General features: G+C 37.8%; 2 protein-coding genes and 1 long non-coding RNA gene across 4 annotated transcripts in view; 1 reads left to right on the top strand and 2 right to left on the bottom strand.

Moving 5' to 3' along the window:
- Positions 1-960: 960 nt before the first annotated feature.
- LOC103149217 (dual specificity protein phosphatase 3-like) lies at positions 961-8,428 on the bottom strand. The gene is made up of 3 exons (XM_007568264.2): positions 8,078-8,428; positions 3,761-3,993; positions 961-3,607 (listed from the first exon to the last, which is right to left on the bottom strand). The coding sequence occupies exons 1-3, from the start codon at positions 8,290-8,292 to the stop codon at positions 3,399-3,401; spliced, it is 657 nt and encodes a 218-aa protein (XP_007568326.1). The 5' UTR covers positions 8,293-8,428; the 3' UTR covers positions 961-3,398.
- Positions 8,429-9,412: 984 nt separating this feature from the next.
- Positions 9,413-11,909, bottom strand: prl (prolactin). Its single transcript, XM_007568265.2, has 5 exons — positions 11,788-11,909; positions 10,873-10,985; positions 10,602-10,709; positions 10,315-10,497; positions 9,413-10,233 (listed from the first exon to the last, which is right to left on the bottom strand). The coding sequence occupies exons 1-5, from the start codon at positions 11,906-11,908 to the stop codon at positions 10,042-10,044; spliced, it is 717 nt and encodes a 238-aa protein (XP_007568327.2). The 5' UTR covers position 11,909; the 3' UTR covers positions 9,413-10,041.
- A 5,354-nt stretch (positions 11,910-17,263) lies between these two features.
- The window catches only part of LOC103149219 (uncharacterized), a 10,736-nt gene continuing 8,476 nt past the window's right edge, over positions 17,264-19,523 (top strand). Inside the window, exon 1 of one of the 2 annotated variants that reach the window (XR_001664253.1) lies at positions 17,264-17,398. This is a non-coding gene — a long non-coding RNA (uncharacterized LOC103149219). Of the gene's footprint in view, positions 17,403-19,523 lie in introns of both variants that reach the window. The other variant, XR_477446.2, reaches the window with a different exon arrangement.

Below are 19,523 nucleotides of genomic sequence, written 5' to 3'. Positions count from 1 at the left end.
TTATGCTGTTTACAGCCGTTGTTTGGAGCGTCGGACTGAGAAGTAGCTCTTACTTTTCACTTTTCTGTGGGTCTCATTCGAGAACCAAACAGTTTTTTAAATAGTTTCTCAAAAATAGAATTTATCCATATGAGCTGATAACGATGACTCAGCTACCACTTTGGAAGGACTTTCATACCAAAATATTATCTAGAGACATGTATCTTAAAAAAAAAAATAAAAAAAAATAAATGGATAGACTTTGCCGCCCTGAGATGGACCAAAATTTGAAATTTTGGCCTTTGGCCCATGGACTATTTGGCACAATGTATTGATCCAAGCAAAACCAAAGCAATCCTGTATCGCCCTCTTCAGGACAACATGGTTAGTCATGTCCTGCTATTTTCAACCAATCAGTCAATCAAATTTTATTTGTATAGCACATTTCAGCAGCAAGGCATTTCAAAGTGCTTTACATAATTAAAATGCAAACAGCATGTGACATAGAATAAACAGTGAGAAAAAGAGATTTTGAAAAAGATTTTAAAAAAAAAAGATAAAAACATTAAAACCCGCACCCCTTTTAGGACTTCAGTTAAACGTCGTTTAACTGGGACTCAAACCCTCTGGGACTTTAGTCAAAACCACCGTTTGACAAGGACTCCAACCTTTATGTTTTTAGTTGAAACGCCGTCAACTGGGACTCTAAACCCTGTAGAAATTTAGTTAAACGTCGTTTAACTGGGACGTTTTCCGGGGGCTTTACATCATTAAAATGTAGACAGTGAGAAAGACAGGTCGACTTTATTCAAAACTGAATAAAGTCAACCTGTCAAATTCTAGTGTAGTAAGTTTCAAACAAATTGACAATGGAAGACTAATACCTGTTTTGCCTCGCTTTATGGATAAAAAGTGAACAAGGAAATGTAAAAAAATAAAATTAAATAAAATAAATCAAAAAATAAGAAATAAAGACTGTATTTTTTTAAATTATTATTTTATGTTTGAAAAGAGAACAATCACAATCCCAAGTGTCATCAGATAAAGTGAACTTCATCAAAGCTGAGTCAAAATCTAAGTCTTCTGATTTGACCAATTAGGCTACAGCAGCAGTAAAGTACATCATGATTCACAAGATATAGGCACAATAGAGTGACATTAGTGACAATAGTGACATTATTTGTCACAGTGTGCTCACTGTGACAAATAATGAACACTCAGTAATGCACATTAACACACAGAGACACAAGTGTGTCCATTAAGGACTGTAAGCAACACTTTGGCTGACAAATATCACAAAGCATGCAACTTAACAATATAAAACTGCATTTAAAATGTCAAAAATACAAACATGTAAACACTCTACTATGCAAAAGATGTTGACTAAAAAGTTAAAAAGTTGCAGTTTGACTTTCTGACATTCTGGCAGCAGTGATGTTACATTCGAAGTAGAGCTGCACTGCTGTATGGGAATCCTTTTCTTATTGCAGGTGTTTAACTGACATTTTACTTAGTAGTTGGCAAATTAGTGAACAGTTAACTATGTTAATATTATTAGAAATACTGTCTGTTAAAGCTACCTCTCTTATGCGTAAGCACAAAAAATAAAGCTGCCTTTAGGCTAGTTAGCTTAACACAGACTCTAAAACCTAATGTTTAAGCTAAGCTACAACAGCTTAATTAAGAACTAATCTGATACACAGTACTTACATATTTACAGAAATTTTAGAGCTAGAGGAATAAATTGCTACACTTCTCATCTTTTCACACCAAACACAAAGCTGGTTTTAGGCTACTTAGGCTAATTACCCAAACACAACAACGCAGTACTTACGCTAAGCTAAAAGTCATTTCTTTATTCGAATTATTTAGCTATTAATAACCCTAATTACACAATTAGGATAATTTTGTTGTTTTGGAGAGTGATATTTACAACATTAAACTCTGTGTTTAATGTCATCATTAAACACTTCATTGGTTTTAGGCTTGTTGGCTTATCGCAAACTACAAAATGCAGAGTTTATGCTAAGCTAAAAGGCATTGTCTACTAGATTCTTTGTATAAAAATGGCTTAAACTCATTTTTTTATTCTTTGTGTGTCTTTTGTGCACCAATGTTATATTTTTTTTTCATTTACTATAGTAATAATCTAATTAATTTATTTATAAAAACCACGTGTTCTTAAGCAAAGAATTTAAGGATTTTTTGTTTCATGGCCAGACCAACATCAAAAAGCTACGATTTACTAATTTTTCTCTCCCCTTACATATTTCCTTGTCCATGACAATTTTATACTTATTCAATATTATATTTTTGTCCGTGACTGCAGTTGAGCTTAAAATGACTATTGTCATGGTTACCAGGCCAATTTCAGCGTTCATCTAATTCTATAACTCAAAACAATATTATTTGTTTTACATTCTCTTCATCAATATAAATTCTGTTTTGTTTTCTGTGTAAAAGTGATAAATTCTTTGTAAAGCACAGAAACCACAAGAAATAATTCAGAAATACGTCTGAGGCAGATTTCTAAACGTGAGTGCAATACTGTTCAAAGAGTCCAGAAGAGACATTAGACAAAAATACTGTAATAAAATCCTATAGTTTTCCACATTACAAATCACAGTGGGAGGGGCTGTGACTGAGACAGTAGGCAGTGTTAGCAGGACAGGGGCCAATATGAGGGGCCCATGGCTAGAAGGGTGGAGGACAAATTAGACTGGATGGGACAGTAACTCTATCTAAAGTCTCACTACTTATAATAACTGTATTATATGCCTATTAACTAAACTGATAATCATCAAGAAAACACAACAAACCATACAGAACATGATAAAGAACTACTGAACTGTAATAAATCTGTTATTCAGAGAATATGTAACAATAGTTAACCCGTTCTACGTTAAACAAGTTATAAGCAATGTTTATGATAAAGGGTCATTTCATGCAAACTCACCTAACCTAACTTTGAGTTATTTGACAGTACACATATATTATTTTAGTTTTGTCGTCATTAGAACTCTTCATAAATGAATAGGTGAATTTTCCAATTTAGCTGAAGTAAAGTAGAAAGTCTGGAAGAATTTTTTTAAATTCACACCACAATAAAAAAATTGGAGATTTTTTTTTTTTTTACCTGATCTGAATGGATCAGGTGAGTCGGCTAGTGTATGACCCAGAGGTATGTTCATTTCAGTATAACTAAGACACAACACAGGGCAGTGTGTGTGCGTGTATGTGTTAATCTACAGTAGATACAACACTTCCTGTTATCACCCTCGGTCAAAACGTTTCACTTTGTTCTGAGCTTTCCCTCACCGGCCTGAGGGCCACTCAAGCTTCAAACAAGCGGAAAGCAAACAAAGTACAGCTGAGCATACTTCATTTTCCTACGACACATTTCTGTTTACTCGCGTCTCTCATTTGTTCCACAGTTTCCCCTCGGCGGCCAACCTTTGGTTTAGCCGACAGAGCTGCCGCAGGAAGCCGTCGTTGGGTCCGATCTCTCGTTTCTGCCGCACCATGGCCAGAGCGGTGTGGACGTCCATTTTTTGGTGAAGCATGAGGTAAGCAACGACCAAGGTGGGCGAGCGGCTGTAGCCTTCTCTGCAATGCACGTACACTTTACCTGGAGGAGGCGGAAAAAAAGCAAGAAATTTCAGTTTGATGGAAAGCAAACTACACCTCAGAGTGAAAACAAAAACGTTTGTCAAAAAGTTTCAGATTCATCTTATTTCTAGCGAAGTGATGCGTGTCAGAGTTTGTGTTTGCTACGTTGCACCTTTTCCACTTTTGTAGGCCAGGGCCTTCTTGATAAAGTCCGCCGCCTCTTCGAAGTAGACGCTGATGTCGAAGTGGTCGGTGTCGTTGGCCGGGATGCCGTGGTAGGTGATTCCTGAGCCCATGTAGAACTCCGCGTTGGTGTTGACGTGCATGTAGGAGTTTCCTTCTGCTGCGTTCAGGATGTGAGTGACTCCCAGGCGCTTGAGGCGCATCACGTTAGTCGCCACAAATCTAAATAAGAAGGTAAATCTGTGAGGAGCATTCTTAAGATTATGAATTTTACTGAATTGAATTTTAGGGATGCACCGATCGCAGTTGTTTGGCCAATCGCTGGTTACCGATCTTTACAAAGTCTGAACCTGCCAGTTTAGATTTGGCAGATGCAGATTTTTTTTGTGTCTGAAATGTTGCTAAACATAACAAAAAAGTTGCTGAATTGGTAACAGTGGGGTGACTGTTGTTAACCGCAAACATGCAGATGCGACCCGGTGGGCGGGGCCAACAGTCAAACCTGTAACAGCAGAGCTAAAGAGGATAGTGGCTGATTTTTAGACGATAGGATCACTGAATAAGATCGACTTCATATTTAAGTATTGGCCGATCACTGCTCTCCCAAAATTAAGGAACTCGGTGCACCCCTGTTTGAAAACAAGTTTAGTTCCACATATGGACGTGGTTTAGGTCTGAGTTTTGGTTTTGGACTGGACCGTTCAGACTGCCGTTAAAAAGTCGGGTGTGGGTCACATTTGAGCAAAAAAAAAAAAAAAATCAGATGTAGTGATTATAGCCATAGATTTGTTCCTGCTCAAGCCGTTTCCATGGAAACCTTTGTACTTGATGCCCTGGCTTCCTGCCTTAGAGCTGCAGGACTTATTTTGATGCCAATCAATATTTTGCTTTCACCAAACATGTTATCTGTCAGACCGTAGCTGAACTCAAGCTGAAGCACATATGAACATGAAATTGAGGCTTTTCACTGTGTTGTTTACCCCTGAAAAAAAATTCAACATATGACCTAAACATCCAACATAACATATATGAACAGATCTCAGTCTCCTTCATGCCGACGTGTTGTTAGCCTTTTGGAGGACCAGGACTCGTTCTTCCCTCCTCCGTCTTCTCCCTGCGTCCCTTTTGTGCTGGAACAAAGACGCGCTCCATTTAACTGTGAACCTCTGCTGCTGCGTTGCTTCACACCTTCATCCTCTCAAACCCAAAGAGCTAAAAATAGTCAGTGGAGACTGAAGGCAACACAGCAGAGATCAAAACATCCGCCAGCCAGCCAGGCGTGGGCGCGTCTTCTGTTCACCCAGCTCCACCGTCCTAAATTTAGTGGTTCCCTAGCAACCATGACCACTGTTCTTCTGAATCTTTTGAAACGTAGGTGGAATTATAAGAAGAAAATGACACCTTAGAGTTTGTCTTTAATACTTTTAATTTTGCCATGAAAAGCTGAGAAGTGTATTTTCTTCTGGAATGTTCCATCTCAAGCTCCACTTCGTGTGTATTTATGGTTTTTGGAGAAGACGTGATAATTTCAAGTCTTTTTTTTCCTCTTGAAAAGACAGTTGAGTGTGAATATGTTTTATAAGACATTTGTTCCTGCATTCACTCTGCCGAACATAATTCAGTGATACGTGCTTTTCAAAATGTTCTACAAACAAAAATCTGAATTTGTTCGACTCATCAGAGTCAGTACTTTCTAGAACCACAGTTATCTGCCTTTTCAGGTGGTTTTATTTTGTGGTGCAAGTGTATCTGTACCAGCTTTGCATTATGTTTATCCAGTGATTCTTGAGAATAGGGACAAAATGGGTTTTAATTTTCCCCGATTTTTTTTTTATTATTTCTCAACCTTTTGTATGCAAATATGACAAATAATGGTTTTTAAATGTAAAGATGCTAAGGTGCAGGCTCCCAGTTGCAACATTTTTTTAACAATTACATTTTTAATCGACCCGACCCAGAACTTTGTCATCACCATCTGACAAAAATAAATATAAAATAATTTTTTAATGACCCTATTAGTGATATTTTACTCATTTTTACAGACAAATGCTTCTCAAGAAACAACAACAAAAAAAAATATTTAAAACAAAAAACAACAAAAAGGCCATCTGATGGAGTTGACAGTGCATGACGAAGTTGACACAGAATTGAAGGTGGTGACAAATTAGTGAGTAAAAAGAAAACCTTGATACATGTGAAGTAATGCAATTTATGTAAAATATATTAAAATGAATTAATTGCACATTTGAGTGAGATTTGTCAACAATTTCACTGAAAGAGTCTCAAAAACTCTGACCGAGTTCACAAAAAGCCAAACCACCTCAATTTATATGATGTTATTCTGAAGGAGGCCATATTGTAGCTCGTCAGGTCCATGAAATCTTTACAGTAAACCAAAATTAATCTTTTATTTCACAAAATTTCATCAAAGTTTTGTAAATTGTCAGTTATGGTGTTGACACATCATGGTTGTGACGAGCAATTTAGGAATTAAACAAAAGAAAAAACTAAAGAATAACATAAGCTAACCAGCGCTAACTAGCCCTCTTAGGAAAGGAAAAGAAAGGAAGTGATCATGGGGTCCTTAGAAGTTCTGATGCCCCCCAATAATGCCTGATTTTTTTACATTCTTTTCATTTCTTATGGTGTTGAAAAAAACTAGGGACAAATTTCAATGGAGTTGGAAAATATATAAAAATGATTTTTAATTCAATGTATTGATACTTTTATAATTATTTATATGACTACTTATTCTTAATTGTCATAATATATAATTTTAGTATTTCTTTAATTGTTTTAAACTATTATAATGTTTTGAGTTCTGCTCCTGGACAAGCGATTTTAAAGACACCATCCACCTACTACAATGTTTAAAATAAAAAAATATTCTGCAAACACAAGGAAAATATACATTGTTGTGGTCACATGACCCAGGTTAGTTTAGTCAGATATTTGAAAAAAATATATTTTGTGTATATTTTATTCAAATTTTGTGCTTTATCCATATTCTCAAGAATCACTGTTAAATCTATTTTAATAAATTCCTCTCTCTTTGGGTTTGGCTGACCTACTTGCCATCACCCTAATCTTCAGCTCCCTCTCTAGAGTTTCTACAGTGTGCGTGTCAAACTCATTTTCATTTTGGGCTCATGAAGATCACAACGTTCTGAGAAGAGCCAGCATAAAATAGCATAAAATAAATTGATAAAACTATTAATTAACAAACTTTTAAAATATTAACGAACAGCTGTGTCTGCATTCGACTTGGTTAAAATTTATAACCAAGTTGCAAATTTATAACCAAGTTGCAGGATCTGTAATCACAATTCAATCAAATTCTACATATTGACAAAATAAGCAACATTTTCCATTATGATTATTGAATACATTTTATATTTTTTGCCTATTTATTCAATACAACAAATATATGCATAATTTTAATCTGTTATTTAGGTTCTTCAAAAATCAGATCAGTGCTAGGACTATCATAGCCATTCAGTTTTCCAGTGTTTCAGGAAATCTTAATAATTCATGGAACGTCTTTAGGAATTAGGACTGTGGGTGTCTGTGCTGCTGCAGCGCGATTAGCATGGAGAGGCGAGTTTAGCCTTGAATAGGATTCAGTAAGTACAGTTAGTGAAATATGGAGCATGTCTCCGGGGATGTTTTCCTTCTACAGAGGACAGGTGAAGCACAGCAGCTATTTTCAGCTGCTCTCAAAGATCCTGGTCTAATCTGAGCTCCTTTAGGTTTGAAGACGATGTTCTCAGTTGGTCACAGACCATCATTTCTTCGCTGCACGTATATATTTTTATTCCACAAACAAGAGAAGCAGCAGACAGACGGCTGTGGGGCTGCACTCACTTTAATGAATTCATTTTCTAGAAAGATGTAGAGAGTCCTGAGATAACACAACTAATCGTTATATTATTATTATTATTATTATTATTATTATTATTATTATTATTATTATTATTATATTTTTCCAGTAATATTATAACAAATCATTTATCCTACAGATCCAACATAATTTTTAAACATCAAAATATCTTTAACCATTACTTGCTGAAACTGACAATAATTATTCAGCAGTAAGAGAAATAAACCGTGATAAAAGGCGATTTTATTCAGTTAAATTGAACAAGAGTCTTGAATAATGACAGGAAATCGTTGGAAGTGGTTCAACGAGCGTGACCTGAATATGAATACTGCTGGTTGCTTTATTTATGACACACTTAAAGATGGATTTTTATGGCGCAGAAATGGAATAAACTATGGCTCTGGTATGTCCGGAGCAGGGACTCACGCGTTGCCGATGTAGATCCGCGGGTAAACCTCGTGGAAGTGTTTGGTGGGCCAGCTGTAGAAGCCGCTGTCGTCCGTCAGCAGGTCGTTGAGCTGCTGTAGGGAAACCTCGAAGCTGGACATGTCGAAGCGGTCGGGGAGCGGCGGCTTTCCGCTCCGCTTCTGTTTGCTCCTCTTGTCCGAGGAGGAGTTCCGCAGGACCTCCAACAGGCGCATTTGGTGGGCGGTGAGGCGGCAGACAGGTGTCGGCTTACAGGGCTTGCGGCAGCGGTCAGCTGTGTTTCCACAACAGGCTGAGCTGTGAATGCCGAGCTGCAGCTGAGCGCCGGGATGCGTCGCTGAGCTGGGGCGGAGCAACTTCTGTCACAGCCCCTACCTGTCTGTTCTAGCAACCAGCCCCCCTTCTTCCCCCACCACCCCAGAACAGATAGGTAGGTTACTGAAAAGTTATTTTATTACAGTTAATTCACCAAATAAAACACATTATGTAGACCAATGGCACACAGACAGACGTTTTCAAACCTTTATTTTTGTGAACTATGATGAATTTCCAGCTATCAAAGACAAAATTTAGGATTAGAACATTATGTTAATGTTATTGATTATCAATTAATTTGAAAATACAATTAAATGCAGCTTAGTGATATAAATCACATGTATATGTGAGTGGTGTCCTAAAGAATAATAGGTATGTTTTTCAAGAGCCGTATTTGTGTTTGTGGGGTTATAATTGACACACAGTTTGTGTTTTTGAAATGTCTTTGATACCAAATCTCTTGTTATCAAACCTCAGTCGAGTTGCTACTCGTCTTTTTACAAAGAGAATGTGTTAAGAATGTGAAACAATAGCAATTCAGCCTTGCAGTGGTAGGCCACGAAAACTGACAGAGCGTGGCTAACAACTGCAGAGGAATCTAAGGCAGAAATGTTGAGTTAACAGCTGCTGAACTCAAAATTTCATGTCTTTACATCAGTGAAAAACGGTTCACAGATTTTTCATATATTACTTTTTACATATATTATTGTGAATTACTATGCACATTGGCAAAATTTAGGCATAACTTTCCATAACTCTGACCACTAGATGGAAGCAAAGTGCTTCTGGTACAATCCCTGCAATTGTAAATATCACCAAATTCAGCTCCTGAGTTTGGCCTTCTGTGAACATTTACTTAACAAAAAGCATCATCAGAACCATGGAGCTATTTTCCAGATATAAATACTACCAACAAGAAAAAGAAAAATCCTTCATGTTACCATGGAGACAGTTTCTGCTACAAGTAATACATTCTAGGAATGACGCCTTTCTGATATTCGACTGAAAAAAAGACAAGTATTCATTGTGCAAGAAATAATATTTATTGATAAACAGACATAAAGGAAACAATTCAGTGACAGGCACTGCATTGAATTGGGAATAAATCTAAAGTGCAAATCCTGCAGAGTAAAACTGGGGAAGAAGAAGAAACCCTGTGCTTCAGTGCTCAGCTGTTGGGGAGACTGACTTTGAGGGGAGAACTGTTTCAGAGAATGACAAGACGAGGAGGAGGCAAGATATGGATGATACAGAAGTTACTGAGTTAGGTTAGGAAGCAATGGCCAATTTGTAATGCCAGACCAGCTGGAAAGAATGCCCCGGTAAAAAAACAAAAGGCAGCAATGACTACAGCTGACTACAGCGGAAATGATGCCATTAACAGGAGAAATCTGTTCCTATGGAAAAAAAAACATAAAAATGTCCTTTTTGACCAAATTCCTATGGTTTACCCCGACAAATAATTTGGGCATTGAGTGTTTTGAGTAACTGCTAAAAGTTCCACATTCTGTCTTCTATATACCTCCTCCATATCTCCATCCTCTGAAAACTTACACTACCTACTACTCAACAATTAGAATGGTGTTGAAGTGCTAGCTCTAAGCTAGTAGATAGTAAGAAGCAGAACTCCCCCCAGAGTCACGCTGGCCTTAACACAACTCGGGCTGCAACTTCGCTGCGCGACAGCGAAGGACTTTCAAAAAGCTGTCGATCTTGTGCGAGTCGCGGCGAAGGCAGGACAGCAGGAAGTTGAACTTGTTTAGTATGGTGACCCGGTCCTGGCCCAGGTCAGTCCCGCCGGTGTAGGGCAGGAAGGAGATGGCTTGAGCAGACGGACCCATCTGGAACAGAGAGAGAGTGTTGAGGTACAAATGGGGAGCATTTTATCAAAAACCACATTAGGTGTAAGAAGTCTTGCCCACCTTGCCAGACAGTATGTCCAGACCGTCCGCCAGGCTTTTGGAATGCTCCTGCAGCTCCTGGATCTTGCTTGATATGCTGCTTTTGGATGGGTGAGGCAAGGTGATGGCGCTGGTAGACAGGACTGCCAGCGGATCCACCCAGGCTTGGAGCAGGGAGCGGGCCAGAGACATTAGATCAGACTCCTGGAGAAGAAGCCAGCATGTGAAAGAACAATGAGGAAGTTGTTCAAAGACAAGTCTCTCAGTAGAGAAAAGCTCACAAAAGAGCAAAACCCAGACCAACTTACAGATACTTGCAGAGCTTGCTCTTTGTCATTGGGTGTCTGTAGAGCCGAGGTGTGGCAGTCGGCAGGACGAGGCATTTGCATCCTACCATAAGGAGGGAAGTGAGAGTCCTAGGAGAAGAAAAGGGTGATCATCACAATGTCCAGAAGACAACATCTCTGAACATTATCAAGAACCAGTTGTCCTCTAAGAGTTCACTCAAGCACAAGGACATCTAATCAAAGCCATAGAAGTGATCTGATTGGGTTTAATCAGGTAGCAGTGAGGTCTTACCATCTCCTGGGTGAGCAGTGTGCTCAAAGAGTGCATTTTGTCGGAGCGCTGTGAGGCTCGGTCAAGCAGGTCATTGACGGGCACGGCTCTGCACATGGCCACCAGGTACACCACTGGAGCAGGACGCAAGAGACAAGGCATCTTTTAGACTCTGAGTTCTGCAGCTTTGGTGTCTAAATATGGTTTGTTTCTGGTTAATCTTATTACTTATCACTAAGAAGATGTTAACTACTGGTAACAAGGTGTTCCAGCATTTAAAGAAGTAGCAGTTTGACAGTCACAAAATGTTTCAGTCATGTTTCAGGCTTCTCATTTAGAGGAAGCGCTCTCCTTTCCCCATCTGTTGCTGTGCACTGCCAGTCAGCTGGCTGAAGAAAGGCTGCTACACTTTTCCCTGAGTTTTCTCCCAGCAAAGAAGACTTCTAGTTGCAAAAAAGCACAGACTGTGATGATGTGGAAACCAAAGGCTGATAACTCAATCAGTTTAAAATGTAACAACAAAAGCATGCAATAAGCACATAAAAATTCTTAGTTTTAGTGATTTTTCATTCTAGAATTATGAGAAATTTTAAAGGTTTGTGCTTTAATTTTAACTAAAAACCATGAAACCGTTGTATTTTTTGCTCAAAGCTATAATTGTGTGAAATTTATGTTCCAGCCAAACTCTGGGCTTGGTTTTGACTGTTATGGTTTATCTTTTATTGAAGAAGCATTACCTAAATGTCTGTTAGATGTATTTTTTAAAGATATTAAAGAAACATTCCTGATCATCAGACTTCCATAGGTGGGTTTGAACTCTGACGTTTCTTGTTCTTGCAGCTTAGAAAGTCAGAAATAAATGTAGTTTCTTCGTTTTGTATAATATTGCATTAATAATTTTTTTTGTTAAAAAAATAAAATAAAAAACCATCTCACCTGTGATGAAGAGTTTTCCTCCGCTGATTCTTCTCTGAGCCATTGTTCTCTTGTCTGTCCTGCAGGTTCTTAGTCTGTTCCTTCTTTGGCCCAGTTGCCTTTTTTCGCTCTTTTGCTGCATTTTGCTTCCATTTTATAGTTGCCCAGGTCTGACTCTTTGTTTATGGAGCAGCGGGTTGAGTCTGCACTAATTGTCCAGAACTTGCTTTGACCAGTTTATAATGAGAAACATGGTGAAGGGGCTTTGAATGAATGCAGCAGGATGAGGTGAGGCGCTAATATAAACGTGTGTGTGGGTGTATGTGTGTGTGTGTGTGTGCGTCTGTGTCTGCATGGCATTGAAGTGGAAAAAGTCCCTCCCTCGTGTTGATTGAAGTGATGAATAAAAGCAACAGCTTTCACACTAAGTTTTAGGAGGTTTTCCTCATTTTGTTAAGAATGTCACTGGTGACCACCTGGTCATGAGCAGTGGGTCACCTCAGCAGGATTCATCTGATCTGTCAGAGGTAAAATATGGATATGAATAAAAATTAGGATAAAGATTAATATGACTCTTTAAGTACCTGTAGAATTCAATATTTACCTATATTTTTGAGCTACAGTTTTAAGATTTTAGGGTCAGTAAAATAGTTTTTCAGATTTTCAAACTGCCCTGAGAAAAAGTTTTCTTCTTCATGATATTACAGAACTTTATCTCAGTGAGGCTGAGATAAACATCTGGTGCGACACGTCTTCCTTCCCCAACTCACATGAACTTTTTATAAGGCATCTTAAATGCTACATTTTGTTAGGGTTTTTTACATCTCAGGAAGTAATGCAACAAAAACTGGTCAGTGCAAAAACACACATTAGATTCGACTCTGATTTCCCAAAAGCAGAGTAGCCGATAGGATTTAGAAACAGGAAGTTATTGTAGTTGCTGCGAACAAAATAAAATTAAATTAATAAATTAATCAGCAAGTATGTCCCAGCTCTCTCAACAACTTCAAATTACAGTGTGCATGATTTCCTCAGAATAATAAATGATAAAAATAAATTTATTATTTTATAGAGAGAGAGATGTAAAAGATCTATTAAATGTTTGTACTTATTTTTCTTTAAAAACTTTGTATGTTTTCTCTTTTTTTATTTTTTTTTTATTTTAGCAAAAATGTACCGTGTCCAACTTAAACCAAAGAAGCAGTGTTGCCTAGCAGTGTTTGGGCAGATTTGTTAGTTATAGTGTTAATATTTTTCTTCTTATTATATATTATATTATTTTACAGCACAAAATTATCTTGGACAATAAAAATGTTGTCACACATTTCTGAAACATTAGAGAAAATCTCTCAAGTTTTCAAATCTTTTGAATATATTATTGTTTTTTGTTGTTTTTGTGCATTTGCAAGTCTTTCAGCTTGCAAATGCACTTTTTTTTCACTTTTTTGGCTTCAGGAAATGTGAAAAAGTTTAAGATGTTGAGGGCCTTTTCTTAAAACCTCTCAGACTGAGCTGCAGTTTGAAGTATGATTGTACAAAAGACTTAATTCTTTTTGTTTGAAGTCAGTCCATTTAACATGTAATATGGCCACAAAAGTCATTGATTTAGCTCCCTGTATTTGATTGATTGTCTACGATAAAAAAAGTAATACATTTCAGTATTGAATATTGGGCAATTATTTAAACTTTTATTTTAAAACATTCCTTCCTCAGTGTAATTTCGATGTTTATACTTAAAGGTTAAAATAAAATTGTTCTAAGAGTGTGTTACTTATTTTGCTGACATGTCGGCATCGGTTTAGCTCACCTCAGTTTTTGTGCCTACAGATGTTGGCTTTTGAATTGGCAGAGTGTTTATGGCGACATCTGGTGGATATATGTGGAAGAGCAAGTTTCCATCTGAACTTAAAGGGAAAATCCTTTGAGATCTAAACAGCACAACTTACTGAGATCACATGGAAATGTGTACTTACACAGCAAGGATGTTAAAAGCCTTGTTCTAGAGCTAAATAATCACATTGCTACAACAGCATGATAGAATTGTTCTAGATAGAAAACAGGAGTATGTTTCCACCATAAGAACTCTGAAATTTTGAGACTCATCTCAAAGATTTTCTAGAAAAAAACATGGAAATTTCTGAGTTTGAAAAGTTGAAAAATTGCTAGAAATTAACTGAAACTTGGCTTAATTTAAAGTTTCAAAAGTTGCAAACTTTTGACTTTTGAAACTCAGAAAATGTCCAAAAGTCGAGAATTTACTAATGTGGAAATGATAATCCTTGTACATTGTTGTAAATGGATGCTGACTTGGAAATGTTCAACTTTTGAAACTTCCATATCCAATTTTTTTTTCAAGAAAATGTCTAATCCTACTGATTTTTTTTCTAGCAATTTTTTTAATTTTTCAAACTTAGAAATTTTCCAGTTTTTTTTTTTTTAATTTCTGAATTTATCCTAAAAATTTCAGTTTTCTTCTCTCACATTTTCACTCTTTCCAGCTCTGAAATTTCCAAGCTTTTTCTAGAAAATTCCTGAAGTTAATGTAAAATATTTGAGTTTTTTTGGTGGAAATGTACTCCTCTTTTCACCTACAATGGTCCTAATATGCCCATGTGCATCTTACTGGGTAAAAAAAATGGCTTTCCAGTCTTAAAGGTGTGTTGTGTCCCAGTTAGAATCTGGCCAAACATCTCCATTGCATCATCAGTCTTTTCACAACAAACAGCTGGTAGATCTTCTTTACAGTCTTTGTTTCTGGGCATCTGTTTGGGCAGTGATCTTACAATTGATCTGGATAAGCCAATTTCACTAATATGGTTACCACGAGAACAATAATGCTCATTAGTACTTGCGTGCAAAGGGTTTACTTCAATCAATGAAAAGCTGTTTACAGAGTGGGGTTAACGGGGTTAATGCAGACAGTAGTTATCTTAGAATGTTGGTGAGTAGAAATGTCAGTATTCCTTTCACGGGATTGACTTCCACTTCATCTGGATTCATTTCTAAAACGGAGTATGGATTCAACCAAATCATAGGTGACCATGTGAATCAATATGTAGGGTTCTTCAGGGTTCTGTTAGAGATCAGATAGTATCAATATCTCCAAGGCTTTGGCACTAACTAGTGCCAAAGCCTAGTTACTGCCCAAAGATGCATTTGCATCTTTGGGCAGTAACAAAAATACCTCCCTTACTAATAGTGCTATCCAAAGTGATCTACACCCCTTTTTTATTAGGTCATTCTAATACATGTGTGCTTTAATCTAAGCCATTCCTTTGTGGCTCTAGATGCATATTTAGTATCTCTGTCCTCCTGGAAGGTGAACCTCCCAAAGGTTTTCCTCCAGGATCTCTGCGTATCCAACTCCACCCATCTTCCCATTAACTCAGGCAATCCCTGTTGAGGGAAGGCATCCATATACCATAACGGGATGGTGTGTTCATGGTAAACTCCAGCACACAATATCTACATACCTCTATGGTTTGTGGCAAGCAAACAGAACTTCTTCTGACTTTCTTTCAGCAGTGTTTTTTTTTTTTTACTTGCTTCTCTTCCACAGAGGGCAGATTTGTGGAGTCTGTCCACCATTTAAAACCTTTAAACTGTGGAAGGGTTTGTCCCTGTCTCCAGTGGTACTTTGAAAAGAAACAGGTACAACCTCAACAGGTTGCTGATTCATCATAGGCCATTACACTGACACACACATCGATGCACACACTGATTCCTGAGGGCAATTCAGAAGGAAAGTTGAACAATAAACCTGGCACGCAGGTTTTTGAGCTGCAGGAGGAAAGACATTACCTGGAACAAAACGAAGAGCTGTTAACAATGACGTTGATTTTCTGCTCTGTTTTACAACTTCAGTCTGAAAATATAAGGTTGTAGTTTAACAATGGCAGCAAAGGAATGAAGCAGTTCAGTCCGTGTTGCTTCCAAGTATTGAGCAATTAAAGTCAGAGCAAGATGAATGTTTAAGATATTTGATCCTGCTCCCTAAGGGGTTGTTTATGGCGCACGCAATTTTCAGTATGCTTCATCAAGCTGGCACATTACATATGTCATGGCCAAACATTGGCGATTGGGTAAAATCGGATCCAATTGTTTCAAATTTCAACAGGGGCCACGCCTTCAGGAAACAAACGTTTCTCAATAGCCGAGGGTTCCAGACCCTCTGGACGAAGCAAAGCGTAGATCAAGGTTCTTACCAGGTCAGGAAGGAGAGAAGCCATACGTCCTCTGGGAAAATATACAAACTCTTTACACAAAGATCCCAGGCCAGGACTGAACCCCAGACTCTGGTACAAACAACAGTTCTAACAACCAAGTCACCATTTAGCTCCAGATCTAATAGAGTACATGACTAACAGTTATTGCATTGACAGATTGACGGGTTTAGTTAGGAGTATCGGTGGAGAGGAGACACATTTTCCATATTATTATTTGTTAAAACTTTTTTTTCTCCACTACATACTTTTGAACTATGTTGTGAAGGTTTATGACATAAATTCCCAATAAATACACTGAAGTTTGTCACTGACATGACAGAAAATCTAAAACATGGGCTTTTGTTTTCACTTTTAAAATGCTAAAAATCATCTCGAAATATAGTAGTAGAGGAAAATAGAGCACAAAGTTTCTACAGATATTCCTGAATGTATGAATAAAGCTTCAAGCAAACCTTTAGTTGCACATTACCTCCCCTACCTGGGACGTTTCTATATGTTCCTCTCATGCCATGCATGGTCCCCTGTGTCCTTCATGTGTGCCATTTATGGGTTTTTGCTTTCAACATCCTGAAAACCATCTGTCAGTATACATAATATAAGCGGTATGTGCGAACATGAAAGGCTTTGAATTGATCTTCTTTCCACAAGTCTTCACCAATTCAGGCGATTTTAGTTCAACTTTCAAATGTTTGACTTCAAAATGCGTATTCATTGACAGGAAACTCATTTAGCTGTTGATGGTTTAATGTTACAAAGCAACGCTACGCGTTTGTCCTCAAGTTGATTCAACAATGAAGAGTCAGCAAAGAGCCTACGGTGCCAAAGCATGAGGAGCCTTTATATTCTGTAGGAGGTGAGATGGAAACAGGCTGAAGTGGAGAAATGACACAGAGGAAACAATGTGAGGGTCGCCGGAGCTGTTTGTCTAATTTATGACCAGAGGCTTTAAGGACTGCTGCAGTGCACTGCTGTCGGTCGGTCTACCCTATGTTAAATGTCACATACACCCCTTGGTTCTGCGGCAGATCTCTGTTTAACTCTCATGGAATTTCAACAGGGAGTGTCTTCTTTTTTAGCCCGTTGCTGTTTTGCCGTGAGCCGTTTGAGGAAAAAAAATTTGGCCCTCTTTCAGCTGTTCACCCTCCACCCCCTTCAACACTCGCAATCTAACTTTCTGCTCCTGGCCATGCAAAAACCGTAACTGCATGCACGTGTACACGTGTACCCTTGCACACGAACTTGCTCACACTCTCATAAACCAGAATCCGTGTTTCTTTGAAAGAAGACATCCAACCCCAGAGCATTTGTTGCACGTCAAAGTCCTTGTTTAGACATTCTCCGCTGCGTCCTGGACACAGAGACACTTCTCCAGCCCCGCTGACCTAGACGTCCCATCTGCTGAGGTCGTAGGTAGGGGTTACCAGCTCTGATGTTAAAACTCAGGATTTTGCAACTTAATGTACATGGTGTTCTCTCTTATCCAGTCCATCATCCACCCACACCGAAGTTTGGAATTGGCTTCTATTTGCTCTAAAGAACTAAATTTTCTACTTCTGCAAAAACCTTTTAGTAATCTTGACAGTATTTATGGTGTTTTTAAGGACTTTTCTTTAAAAATGTCATGATCTAAACGGTGCTTTGTAACTGCAGTCTCACTTTCATTCATTAAAAGGCTTTTTTTTGGCAAAAGGAGCTAAGATATGTTTGAGCTGAGGTTTTACAGCAAGCTAATTGGTTGGCATTTGATGCTAATGTAATTTAGGGACACTTTCTTTGTGGATAATGAATGAGGAAGAGGATTACTTGAGGAGCTGCAGAGTCCAGTTACAGCGTGTCCTTTTTGAATTACGAGTGACGCAGAGACGTGAGGTGACGTTCATGACTGGAGACACGGACTCCTCTGGAGTGGGACAAAGACATGAAACGCCCCAAAAAAATTATAGTTCAATTTTTACCTTAATTGAAGCATCTGTTGCTTTAAAAGATTTAAATTTATGGTTTAATTATTCAGAGATGTTCAACAATATGACAGTACAGAGGTCTTCATCATGAGGGCTGTAACCTCGTAATGCAGGGCTTGTGAGATTTTTAATTAAGTACACATTTTTTGCAGTTTTTATTCAAAAAATTGTCCTTCAATGCACATCAACATGAGTCCAACATGTAATAAATTGATAAACATAGGCATATATTAAGGTATTTCAGTCAGAAATGCACCCATTTACTACAGAATATTAGGACCATTGTAAATAGAAAAAATAGGAGTACATTTCTGCCAAAAAACTAAGAAATTTTGAAATTAATCTCAGAAATTTTCTAGAAAAAACTTGAAAAAGGTCGCAAATTTCCAACTTTTTTTGGAAATTTGCAAAGATATTGGTGGAAATGTTCTCCTATTTTCTTTTAAATCTACAATGGCCTTAATATGCCATTGTAAACATTCAAGGAGCAACAGTTTGTTCATTATGTTAAAAATTTTCCATTATACGCAAAACAGCTTGTTAGTTGACCATCACTTTTTAAATTGTGATGCCTGTGTTGTGATTTGACAGTGGCAGTGTGGTTTGACGAGTTAACGAAGCCATTGTTTTGGCCATGCTTGCCGCAGCAAGAGAAATGTTAAGACATTTTATTGCTGGCAAATATGTTGTGGCCCTTCTTCCTCCGGGCTTACGCAGTTTCCCATAAGCTTCATTCCTTCACAGGTGAGCTGGCGCATTACACGCTAAACATTAGTGACTGGGTAAAATCCGGTATGTTTCAGACTTCAACAGACTCCACGCCTCCAGTAAGCAATCAGTTCTCAATAGTCCATTCCCTCTGTACGAAGCAAAGTGTAGAGCAAGGGGCTGGTTTTTACCAGACAAGGGTTAGATTTATTTTATGTAGCTTTTTCTTTAGCTTTGTATTTAAGCTAAAAATAAAAAAAAATGTGTATGATCATACCTTTATTTTTTCCATGGAGGTTAGTTGTCCTGGGTCGTCGACTTTATGTTTTCAGGTTTTCATTGCATAGAAGAAGACCACGCAGTGACCTGAACCTGATATTTTTTAGGCCTTTTATGGAGAGACTAAATATGTCACACATTTAAAAATTTAGACAGGCAGTGGACTGTCAACATGTTATAAGTAGTGTATTGGTAATATAAGCAACAGCTATACGCTAACTGCCTCCTTTGTGTGCAACACAGCGCCATCTAATGTTAGGCACCGCTTATTACTGCCTCACCTCGTCCTCATATTTTGAACAGGCAATGCTTAATTTGAGCTATTTTCACCATAAAATGTTTAAATCATACAGAAAACATATTTATAGTAGAGTTAGATGGGTCATTTTAAGTCACTTTCCTGTAATATTGTTAGTATTATATTAATTATGATGGCAGGTCAACAGCCTCCCTAAAGATCAGAAAGGAACCTGACTTCAACTAGAGAACTACATTACCCACGATCCAAAGGCTTGACCAAAATATGTAGATTACTAGGAGAAAATAACCAACACAAAGTCCCTAAATAATAAAATATTTTATT

The sequence above is a fragment of the Poecilia formosa genome, unplaced genomic scaffold (genome assembly GCF_000485575.1).
Source record: "Poecilia formosa unplaced genomic scaffold, Poecilia_formosa-5.1.2 Scaffold220, whole genome shotgun sequence".
Lineage (NCBI taxonomy): Eukaryota > Metazoa > Chordata > Actinopteri > Cyprinodontiformes > Poeciliidae > Poecilia > Poecilia formosa.
Note: the sequence above shows the minus strand (reverse complement) of the source record. Positions and strands in the feature narration are given on the sequence as shown.